We start from the raw sequence: 12,859 nt of genomic DNA on the forward strand, positions 1-12,859 counted from the left end.
GACTTCTTGACACTTGTGAGTTGTTTACCTCTGAGTCTAAAGGAGCCTTTCCCTGTAATGGAAGGTTTAACTTAGAACTTCCTGACTCTTTCTTACTTCATCCCTCTCCAGGATGGAAATGTTTTAATTTGGAAGGCTATTTCAATACCCAGAGTCCTCTGCGTTCTCTAAATATTATTTTCTGTTTTGAAATTACAGAATCTGTCATCCCAAGTAGTGGAACATTTCATGTAAAACTGCCTAAGAAGCACAGCGTGGAACTTGGAATAACCATCAGTTGTAAGTAGAACGGCTTTCTCTTAAAACACAGAGTTCAAAGAATCTGTAGAATTCTCTTGCCAACAGGTTTCCAGGTGTGGTGAATGTTTTACATTTTCTTCACAGGCTTCAGAGTTACCGTATGAAACTTTGGAGTCAGGTGAACAACAGCCAGCACCTGAAAGCCTTGTGAGGGGAAGAAGATGTTTCAAGTTCTCTCCACTGTTGTATTTCTCTGTCTGTAAAATGGACACAGAGGTTCAGAGGAGAGCTTAGTTGGTCAGGGGCTTGCTATGTAGGCATAAGGCTCTGAGTGAAAAGCCCAAGCATCCATGGAAAGAGCTGGGCCAGAAGCACACATTAATAATCTCAGTGTTGAGAGCTTGAGACAGTCGGAGCTCTGAGACGTGCTATCCAGAAAGTCTAGCTATATCCGTGAACTCCAACTTCAGTGAGTGATTCTGTCTCAAAAAGAAATGTAGAAAGTAATTGAAGAGAACATCTGGTGTCAACCTCTGGTTTTCATAGGCATGTATACAAACTTGCACACACATATACAGAGAGACAGAGACAGAGAGGCAGAGACAGAGACAGACAGAGAGACACAGACAGAGTCACAGACAGAGTCACAAACAGAGAAGAGAGAGAAGAGAAGAAAGGAGAGAGAGGGAGAAAAGAAAACAATATAAATGGAAACAATATTTCTATGAAGTATAAGGCTAAATCTTGAGTAAAATAGCATTTGTGTACTTTGTATGCTTCCCAGGAAGTTTTCTATATTTCTCACATGCCAGTGTATAAATTATTAGATGAATAATTAGATGAACAGAAATATACAGACAGGATCTCTATATTTTTATATCCTACACCGCTGTCTAATGAAGACAAGAAACAATAATCTAATCCAAAAATACTTTTTTTTGAGTCTATCATGCATCTGTCACGCATCACAGATACAATCCAATTAGAGATACTGTGTATCTTGTAATCACAAGTCTCAAACAATGCCTTTAAGTAAATTTCTAAGTTACTCATGATACCTTGTCTGGATAACCAGACCAAAAGGTATAGACTGTAAATGGGCTTAATTCTCTTCCTCCCCAGGGATCAAGTTTTATAACTTCCTTGACAAACTAACTTTGACATTTTCAATCCCAGTGGTCCTCTATAGGATGGGATAGAAACTGAGATTCTTTTGTATGTCTCATGTCCACAAACTGAGTTTATCAATGCATGTCCCCATGCATACGAAGCAAATGGCCAGCACATAAAGACCAGAGGAGCCACGGAAGCAGGGGCTCTGACCACAAGAGTACGTTGGTTCTGTCCCTTCCAGAAAGAATGGAGAGATGCTATAAAAACGCCTCAGCACACTGCCCGGCGAGTTTATGTCAGTGTTATGCCAAAGTAAAGAAAAAGAGGCCTCGATTGGCTAGTGTGAAATAGGGCTGTCCAACTCAACTCTAACGATATAAATTTGACACTAAGACTGCACTGCTGTTCGTAATGAAAACCACATGTATCTGCTGCTGTACTAAAATGAGTGCTACTGCATTTCACAGCCTCTGCAAAGAATAAGATGCTGTCCCCCAGGACCCCAGTAGCCTTCTGATAGAGAAGTAGGAAGACAAAAATGCAGTAGCACTTAGAACATATAAAACACCACGTGTATTAGGATGTGACACAACATGTGAATAAAGCAAACATGGTGTAGTTGTGAATGAACGGCAGGTATCCCTAGTCCAGTGGATAGATGTATGTCTGTGAGGTGTGCAGGTATGTGTGTGTGTGTGTGTGTGTGTGTGTGTGTGTGTGTGTGTGTGTGTGTGTGTGTGCATGTCCTGAATATGAAAGCAGAAGCTATCTTTATGTCATTTCAGAGGAGCTGTGCATTTCGTTTTTTGAAAACGCATCTCTTAAAGGTCTGGAGTTTGCCAATTGACTGCACAGGCTGGCCATTCCCTGCGCACCAGCACTGCCTTTCTCCACTTGCCCAGTGTGGGCTTTACAAGTGCCTGCTACCATGATTGGCTTTTGTATATTGGTTCTGGGATCAAAAACATGTCCTCCTGCTTCTGTGGCAAGCACTTTACAGAGTATCTCCTCAGCCCTTGATTTTTATGGGTATTGAACAAATTAAATTTTTACTTCTATAAATTTTAAGAGCATTTACATTAAATAACCAAAGGAAAAGAAAACTCCTTAAGTAAACTTTGAGACTGAAGGCATTGAAGCAATGGAGAAGGTAGTGTCTGGAGGACTCCCATTCAGGGGCAGGGTTGTGTCAAAACTGTTCTAATGTCAACAGTGTCAACATCCACAAGCTGCTACAGGAAAGTCTTAGCCTCGGCCCGACACAGGCAGCTGTTCTTTGTGAATCGTGAGTGAGTGTTGCTCTGCTCCGGGTGGGGCAGGGATGCACACATTCTCACACACTCGTATCACTTCTCAGAGCTCCAACTGCACTTACACAGGTGATCATCACGATGCTGAGCCTATTTCTTCCTGGAAAATACTAGCAAGTCAAGAAACCAGAATTCCCTGCAAAAGAAAAACAAGGACAAAAAGGCCAGCCAGGATTTGGATTCACTGCAATGAGGGTGTAAACACCCAAAGGCCCCACTCAGGTCCTAGCACACACAGATCCTCGTTCATTGCCTGTATCTATTGTATGGATGGACAAGGCGTCTTCATCAGTAACATTCTACTGAGCCCTGGGTTCTTCCAAGAAAGAAGCCTTTGAATAACATTGTGAAGACAAAGTGCTGAGCAGACTAATGCATGTGTTAAAGATTTAAAAAATAATCAAGAGTAGAACCAAGAGGCCCAAGTGTTCCTCTGTGTAAATGGATACATATATGTATATCTATACATATACAATATATACATATGCATGTGTATATACATATGCATATGTGTATATGTGTACATATATGACTATGTACATATATTCATATACATGCATGTTCATATATATATATATATATATATATATATATATATATATATACTAACAAAACATATTGTGAAACCTCAGCACTTGTAAAATGGTAATCATTCAGGACTCTACTCAAAACCCTGTGAAATCCTTTAAACACATCTCTAGATAACAAAAATCTAATGTTCGTCCCAAAATGTATAGTATGAAACTCTCAAAGAATAAATTTTAAAGATATGGTTTTTAAATCTAGCGTTCCCTACAATTATATGATATTGGCAGGAAAGGCAAGCACCTTCTCATCAAACACATGTGGGCTCTGAGAGGCTGAGGCCCTGCATGCTTTACAGAATTTTCCCACCATCTTTATCCAAAATCCCTTCTTCCTTCTTCCCCTCTGTGTTTGGAAGTGGCCCTCCATCACAAGAGGCATACAAGACCTCAGTGTCCAGCTACACTGCAGACCCAATAGAGTTTTAAAAAATGACCACCTCTGCATTTGGATGTGGTGAGCAGTTTCAGGCCAGTTCTTGTGGGTTCTTGATAAAACAGTCACAGCACATTAGAACCAGACATTGGTTCCACTGGTGCTATGTTGATATAGAATGATTTATTATAATAGTTGCAGTAGGTAAACTAACACAAACAGCCACACCCTGCTGCCCCACCCCACCCCAACCAGTCCAGAATCACAGACCCCATCATCCAACAAAGACGCTTGCCTGTCAAGTCAGGGAACTTTGGTTGACACTGCCCTGTGTGTGCCCTTGTCCCTAAAGCCTTTTAGACACTGCCATGTCTGCTGAGCTGTGCAGCAGTGATTTGTCCCTCCTAAGCTAGACATGGCACTCTGGGATGGTGTGTGCTTCCTTTCTTAGTCCTCACGGCAGCCCTGTGATGGCCCATTTTACAGAGTGAAATGGTGTGGCTGGGCTGTGTAACTACCCAAAGACCCAAAACCAACAAAAGGCAAAACAAAGATCCCAACACATCCTGTCAGCCTGAGTACTGGCTTTGCTATCCCCACACAGTGCGGCCCTGTCACCATCTGATTTGAGGAACCTTCCCAGAGCCTGGATCAGAAAGGCAAAGGGTAGCATTCTATGCAGGCAATTAATTTCCCGGCCTTTCTTTATGATGCGACTGAAGTCATTGCAGAACCAAAAGCTTAGTTTTCGTTTTTCATAAAATCTTAAAGGGGTGCTGTGTGACAGGCACAACGCATTCTCATCTTTCCTACACAAATAAGCTTTTCCCAGTGAGGGTGATTTCTAACACTTCTGAGATTGAACGATGGAAGGGCAGTGCATGCTATCTTGGCATGAGAAATGTGAGGTTTCTCAATGGGCAAATCCTAGATGAATATCAAGCAAAGGAAAGCAGATGGCAGTTACACACTATGATGGGGAACCTCAATGCACCTTATATTTCCAAGGGGCTCAAGAATTGGTCACATCCAGAATTTGGCGTGTGTAAAAATGAGGATATAGCTCAGACAAAAGGATTAGTTGAAAGCTAAGAGTGAACTAATTAATCTGTGAGCTACCTTCCACTCATCAGTGAAACCAAGTGTCTCTCCAAAACCTCTCAGAAGCTTTGAGCTATGTCTTCAAACATGGGAGCCAGATATGTCTGTAGAATAAGGGAATGCAACTAAATTTTGCAGAAAAGGAAAGAAATTGGATGCTCTCTGACTTGTTCATGGACACTGTTGACACAGGCATGCTAAAGCGAATAGCAAATAGTTCTTGCAAAGATTACTTGTAAGAAACGATGTTGAAAGAATGGAGAGGCAAGAAAGATATATGGATGTGGTGATGACCCAGCAAGGAAGGGAACAAACCCCCATGATTCATAATACAATGTAAACAGAGAACGACTGAGATTGAAAAATAAAATAGTAATGCTATATGTTATTTCACAAGTGGAATCAAACAAAGTTGAAAGTGTGGGTCCTCAAACGGATGTGGAGGTATGTCCCCAATAAACTGACTGGAAACTATGGAAACTATTCACACGGCATAGCAATGCAGTGCTCTGTAGTGTGCAGTGTTTATCTGCAACCTCATGACCAGCGGGAAGCTAGGGCTTCCTCCCTTTGCACAGTACCACAAGAGACTGCTGTGCTGCGCATTGCTAGCTTCACATATCAAAACTCAAGTATGGCTTCCACCGAACGAAATTGCTTTCACACTCTCAAATCTCAAAATCACAAATGAGTCACCTTAAAGGCAGGAATCATCTCTATTTTCATCTGGGGAAACAGGAAATTGAAGATTTACTCCTGAACAATTTCTAACCAGATTCTACGAACTCGAAATTTTGACACAAGTAAGAAGAGCCGTCAAGATGGCTCAGTTGTTAAATGCTTGCCTTTCAAGCATGAGGCCCCAAGCTCCCTACTCAGAAGCCATGTAAAAATGTGGGGTGTGGCATCACACACCTATAATCCCAACCCTGGAGAGATGGAGACAGAAAGATTCCTGGAGTTTGCTGGGTAACCTGTCTATTTAAGTTGGTTAGCATCAGGTCAGTAAAAGACCCTCTCAAAATAGGTATGTGACGTAACCGATGGTGACACTTGAGTTTGTCCTCTGACCTTCACATAGATGCAGACACATAGACTGCATACACACACACACACACACACACACACACACACACTGAAAACACACACATACATTCCGAAAAGCATTACAGCATTTCCTTGTGAGGTTCAAGAATATGTACTTACGGGAAACAAACAAACAAAAAAATCAACTTTGCAATGCTACATATATTGATGGTTGTGGCGAGTCCCGAGCAGTCTTGTAGACAGCACACATGTATCACTGCCTGTATGCCTTAACAGTGGCATTAGAGACCCAAGTGGATTTTGAGTTAAAAATTAATGTTATCAAGTGTGAGTTGGAACAAGGCACTACTGAGATTAACCTCCATAATGTCCCACACGATTTCACAGTGTCAGCCTCTTGTCCCCCTTTCAGTCTATTTGGCCAGTTGCATTGGGAGTTCAAAGAAGTGCTGTTGTTTGTCTGTGGTTTTCAGAGCAGAGTCTTAGCTCTTCCTTTATAAGTCACCCTCTTGACCCATTCATTGAAGGTTACCACCTTCCCCCATCCAATGGAATGTTGATATGGCTACTTCAGTAGAAGCGCCGTCTCTGAAGAGAAAATGCTATCTTGTTTCTCATGGCCTCATGAGATGTAAGGAGTTCTCCCTCTCCAGTTTAAATCAATTTCTCTGAGATCTCACGGCCAGAGCCCAGTGCAGTAATGCTCAGCTCATAGTTGGTGTTCTGGAAATCTGTGCTAATCAAGGGCATGGTTCTGCAGACAATATCAATCAAACCCAAAGCATCAAGTGATCATGTGTTACTCTCTCTTGAAGAGCCACATATGTGGGTAAGATCAGATAAATCAGGACCGTGACAAATGAAAGATTGAAAGCTCTGTGTAAATCCTGGAGAGGGGAAGTGAGTTCAGTGTGGCCAGGTAGTAATAACAATAAGCAGTTCTGCAGGCCGGGTGCCTGTATGCACGGATCTAACCAACTTGTCTGTGATGATTCACACAACGCTCTCAACAGAAGCTCTCAGATAAAGAGTGTGACTCTTCATCATGTGTTGCACAGATGAGGCACCTAAGGACTCTGTCCCCAAGCATTCAACCCAGCCATGTTAGAGCGAGGGCTTCTGATTCAACCATTATGACATTAACTGTCATTTCTTCATCATTACTCTACATTGTCCTTCTGTTTTTCTAATACCAAAGCTGCGTGTCTGTATAAAACCTGTGAGTGTGTAATGATAGTGACCTGCTTGGTAGGTTTTCGAGCCCTATAGGCCTAGAAGCATATCCTTGGCTTAGTGTTTTCTAGGATTTGGCGTTGTGGTAGGGTGCTACTAACTGCTCAAGGATTCACTGCCCTGTCTACCTGGTAATGAAAACAGAGACAGAGCCCATATAGGTCTGCACACACCTCTGTGTTCAATAACTTCACTCCAGGAGACATCTGCCAAGAAGAACCTTTGATGTTTCTGAAATTGGTGTCATTGAAGGAGAAAGGGGAAAATCTGTAAGGCGAGGGTGGCTACCATGTACACTTAGGTGTGTAGAGCATATGAAAATTCTGGCTTCCAGGAAAGACACTGTAGGATTGTCCTCTATGTCATGATACCATCTTCCTGTCTCACAAAAAGGGGAGGGTTTGATGTATGTTCTTGCTTCTACCATTGCTACTTTCCCATGGATTGTTTCCGAGGAATCTGGACCTTTTTAGTTAAAAAAAAAAAAAAAGGCCCTTGCATGCTATATGAGGGTAACTACAGGTTGGCAAAATACTGTGCAGATTCATTGACAGATACTAGAAGAATAATGCTTTTGTTTCATAAAGATTTATTTATTTGTGTGTGTGCATGCACGCGTGTGTGCCCAGAACTAAGTTTGTTTTAGAATACGACATGAGTAAAATCAGTAGATGTTTGTAGGGGTGAGTCATATCAAATCATTGAGTGAAGGTTTAAATATTGAGCTAATTGTAGTGAATAGATTGTTCTGCATTCTTTGCTGTGAGCTAAATAGTGATTAAGCAAAATCTCATTAACATTTACTCAGGACTAATTGGGATAGTGGGTAAGGTATTGGGGTTGTTGATTTTCCTTTAAATATGATGTTGAGCTGTTAAACCATCTGTTCTTATGCATAAACATTTTTCTGGGATTCAGATGGGATTATGGGATATGATATGGTTCTGTGATTATTATGGAATGATCAGCCTGTTTATAATAAAATCTTACTTCAGGGGCCCCTTAATGTTCTCTAGAAGGAAATCATTGCAAGCTTCAGGTTGATGAAACATCTTCTCTCAGAGAACACTTGTCTTTTACACAAATGCTGATATCCTAAATGAATTCCAAACTTTGTAAATAAAGAGGATTTCTCATAGTCACAGTTAATTCCAAGAAAGTTTCTTTTAAAAATGATTTTTTAAATTCTTATCAAATTCTTGTCAAATGGAAGTACTACCCCCATAATTATAAAGGCCACTGTGACTGGTAATAATTTTTTTGTGCATTTTAATAGGGGCTATATGTGTATATGCTTAGAATAAATATATACACAAGCATGTATTTGGTTAATTAATAAAATATTTACTATAGTAACAAAGTAAGCACTCATGTCCCAAAACACTGTAGAGCTTTCTGAGTATGAATTTGTGAACAGAACATAAAGGTCTATGTAGCTCACCCACCAATAGAATTCCTTCTGGTTCAATGAAAAGCTGCGATTATTGCCCTGTACCCTTCCCAGTAACCTTATGTAACGTGATGAACTCCAGTCAACAGTGGTCCCTTCTAGCCAGGGAGGCATGGAGAAAGCTGAACCAGCCCAAACCCAATGATCAACTCTCCAAATGCTCTCCCCAATGGCAAATCTAAGCAGTCACTCTTAACATGGATTTTTTTGTAGATACGATATGCATAGTTTCCAACCATTTGCTGGTTGTTTTTGACTTGCATATAAACTCTTATCAGTGTTGGAAGTTACTCTCAGGCAGGAGGGGACAGTCAGCCTCAGATGAGCCCTGCATATAAAGATGTGACTGATCACTCTGTCATCATCATTACAGCGCCATCCAGTAGAAAACCAGGGGACCCTCTCGTCATTTCAGATATCAAGAAAGGCAGTGTGGCACACAGGTAAGGGGAGTATGTTTTCTCATTTACCTGTTCCTTCCATCCGTGTGTTTCTATACTCTATAGCTAAAAGTGATTTTTAGAGGATTTTATGAGCTCAGCATGGGCATTTTCTTCACTTTCTTCTGTCTTCCATTTTCTAGTGAATCCTTGAAAGTTACCCAGTTCTGAGCAGTATCTCTCCAACACATTAGGCTTGTCGGATGGCTTTGCCATCATGTCCCCTTTGGACAAGTAAGACTTTTAGAGCCACCATTAATGTTTATATTCCTGTTCTAATTTCCTTTCTGTTGGTGTGATCTAAAAACTAAAACAAACAGTAGAGTCTCAAGCAGGAACTTAAAGGTGTGCCCATTAGCTTCCATGAAATATTACTTCTAACCAGAGAACCCACAGCCAAAAGAGCTTACCCACAACTTCATGCTTAGCTAGTTTTCTTTTACAGTCCAAAAGGACCTGCCTAGGGAATGGTGGTGCTCCTAGTGGGCTGGACCCTCCTAAACCAATTAACAACTTAGAAACCATCACAGACATACCCACAGGAAGGTCTGATCTGGGCAGTCTCTTGGCTGTCACTTCTTTCTTAAAAGCCTCTAGGCTATATCAACTCCACCATGAAAGCTAACCAGAACGGTCTCCTCCTTGGTCACTATATTTCTAAATGAGATAGTCTCATATTTTTTATTTCACAGATAAGAGTACATTTTGAGTCAACGAGCATGCCAACATAATATTGTTAACTTTCCTCTCATTTTTCAATGAAGAGCTTTAGAAAACCTACCCGTTATCACAAAGGAATGTGTCATTAAAGAAATTCTAACCACCAGAAGGTATGGAGGACATTATAGGAGTATAAGGGAAACAACATAGGCCCGGCTGTGCTGGAACTTATTAGTGTCGCGTATCAAAGAAGGACAGATTTGTTTTTCATGTAATGGGTGGAAAGTCCACCCTGCCTGCTTACCACCCCTATTTCCCAACCATAGGTGGGAAGGCATTGAGCATTGCTCAGAGAGCCTGTATCATAGGTGATCCAGTAGAAGAAAAGAGAGATTGAATATTAGGAAACACTTAGTAGACTCAAACCTAGACATAATACATAAAGGAGAGTTCTATACCAAAAATATGTAGTCTATTCTCATTCCTGTTATCACTGTATTAGGAATCTTAAGATTTTTCAACAGACTTACAGTTAGTCCAGAAGCAGCCCTGGACTCTCTGGGACCATTTTCCAAATAGTTATGTGAGATCGTCCCCTTCTCCAGCCACAGCAACTTCTCAGGTGCGTGAAGAAAGAGCCAAAATCCTAGATCTCGGTCGTCAATGACCCTAACCTGTCTTGCCTTCTTTCATCCTGCAGCTCTCTCCTTGGAGCTGCTTGCAATTTGTCAACAACGTGTATCAAGACTGAGAGGAGCATTAGGGTATTTGGGTCTCTGGTACCCCCTAAGGAGCTCTAGACTTCCTATGTCAATGCCTGGGTTAAATTGAAGAAAGCATAAGGAAAACATTTTAATACTATGCTATTTAACATCATAGCATCCATCTCAAATAAGAGTGGGGAAAAAATAAGTGCTTATCAATAAAGTACAATTTTAACACAGTTCAAGAGCTTTGGCTCTGATGGTCATGTGAACACAATAAGATGCCCAGTGCCTCCTGTAATGGCCTGAGTAAGTATTCCTCATGACGCATGAGATACTGTGCTCTTGTCAACAGAACTGGAACTCTGGAACTTGGAGATAAATTGCTCGCCATAGATAACATCCGGTTGGACAGCTGTTCCATGGAAGATGCAGTCCAGATCCTCCAGCAGTGTGAAGACCTGGTGAAGCTCAAAATCCGCAAAGATGAAGATAACTCAGGTACTGGCAGCATCCTTGTCCATCAGCCTGACTCTTCTAGCTGCCTGTCTGTCGACAAGATAATAAATCTTGGTGCTTTTCATGTAGCGGCTGGCTAATAATGTCATAGCAGTGTTTTATAGAGTTGTAAGAGCCTGAGTTGTGCACTGAGCATTGAGTGGATTTTAAATAATGCTTGCAAATTTTATAACTAAGATATTTTTATAAAAATTGCATTAAGATGGTTTTAAATATGAACACTACTTTAAGGCAATGGAAGTAGTCATTTCCAAGAGGTTTGTTGTTGTTGTTGTTGTTGTTGTTGTTAGGTTTTTGTTGTTGTTTTTTTAATATCTGTAGCATATAACCATGGTGAGTGTTGCATTCTTAACTTTATATTTAGCTAGCTTACAAACTCTTAGTGTTTTTCTCTTCGTTATTTAAGTAGCGTAGATAGTAGTCTTCTATTTCATGACTTTTCTTAGATTTCATGGCTTTATTTAGGTTTGCATCTTCCTTTGAAATTATTTCCTTAGAAAACCTCTCTAAAACCAGGATTACAGAATGAGAATAAAAAGGGAACTCTGGGGTTCCGCCCACATTCTGTCCCATGTTTTCTTAAGGGTCAGAACATTCTAGGGGCTTCAGTGATGTGTAAGTGAAGGAGTTATGTGTGAGCAGTGCCTCTCAGACCCTGGTGTGCCCCACAGTCTCCTGGGGAGCTTTGGAAACACACACCCTGGGCATTGTCTCCAGGTGGAGTCCAGGATTCTTCTGGAGACAAATGTCACAGTACTGCTACCAATAAGGCAAGAAGCATGCCTTTCATAGCCCTACAGTAGACACCCTCTTATCTGCCAATCATGACACTAACCGAAAAGCCTACTTACTATGATAACGCACCAATTTTGAAAAGTCTAGAAATCAAGTATCATAGCTATTTAATTTAAAAGATTGCCGATCATACAATAAAGTTAAGACCTGTCCTATGAATGTGGTTCTATGGATTACAGTCTCAAGTCTTTGTTTTCCCTAAATCACATCTACAGTATATGGTTTGCTGCTTCTGTGTTGGTTTTTTTTTCCATTTCTGAGACAAAAATGTCTAATGACAACAATTGAAGATAGGATGTATTTGAACTCATGGTTTCAGAGATCTCCATCCATGGTTGTCTGGCTCTAGTGTTTATGACCATGTTGAGGTAGAGCCTTGTGACAGTGAAGAGTCAGGAATGTAACAGGAAAGGGCCAAGGACAAGTTATAAAGCCTCCAAAGTGATACCCAGTATTCAGTTTCCTACACTCAGCTCCACTTCTTGTTGGTTCGTGTATTATAAACTCATCAAAGGATGAACTCACTGATATGATTAGTACTAGTACTGTCATGACTCAATTACCTCTCCGTACTTCTGCTAGCTGAGGTCTAAGCCTTCAACACACAGGAGCCTGGAGTTGGCATGGCAGAGTCCATGTCTAATTCCTACCAAGCATACCACTTCTGACTTCCAAAGGACCTGTAGCCAACTCAAGATACAAAATGCATTGAGTCTCTCAGAATTCCCAAAGTCTCAACAACAACAACAACAAAATACTAGCTAGCATTGCACAAAAGCCCTAGTTCATTCTCTTCTGAGACTCAAAACAGCAAAATCAGTGTCACGGAACGGCATTACGGTTCTTGGCCAACGTGAGCAGCGACTAGGCCCACGTGGAGCACAGCTCAGCAGCTCCTGAGCGTTCGTTAGCTGAGCTCAGAGAAACACTTTCCTTGGCAGCCTGTGCACGAAAGGTTCCCTGGAGTGACCTTCTGCAATCAAAGTCTCTCAACAGCTCTACATCTCTATGCCCTTGAGCCACTGATGGACGGGAACGGCCTAGTTCCTGGGATGCCACCAAGGCATCTTTGTTGTCCCAGTGCAGAGTACGTGGCTGTTTCTTATGGTGTGAGAATACTCAGCAAGCTCTCCGTGCTTTCGGCCTCCCCTCTGTTTTCCTTAAAGCTTGTTGTTCAAACCCACCTGCCCTGGCTTCTCCTCCTGATTCTCACTGTAAATCCGGATAAAAGCAATGGGCAATGTCCAGGCGAGTCTAAATTCTGTGCTACCTCAAAATGTGCTCCAC

General features: G+C 41.4%; 1 protein-coding gene across 1 annotated transcript in view; it reads left to right on the top strand.

The window, feature by feature from the left end:
- Positions 1-12,859, top strand: part of Grip1 (glutamate receptor interacting protein 1) — a 383,638-nt gene that overhangs the window by 315,744 nt on the left and 55,035 nt on the right. Inside the window, exons 13-15 of the mRNA XM_032912970.1 lie at positions 199-279; positions 8,828-8,897; positions 10,614-10,759. Coding sequence (XP_032768861.1) covers positions 199-279; positions 8,828-8,897; positions 10,614-10,759 — 297 coding nt within the window. The remainder of the gene's footprint in view (positions 1-198; positions 280-8,827; positions 8,898-10,613; positions 10,760-12,859) is intronic.

Source organism: Rattus rattus, chromosome 1, assembly GCF_011064425.1.
Source record: "Rattus rattus isolate New Zealand chromosome 1, Rrattus_CSIRO_v1, whole genome shotgun sequence".
In the NCBI taxonomy this organism is placed as follows: Eukaryota; Metazoa; Chordata; class Mammalia; order Rodentia; family Muridae; genus Rattus; species Rattus rattus.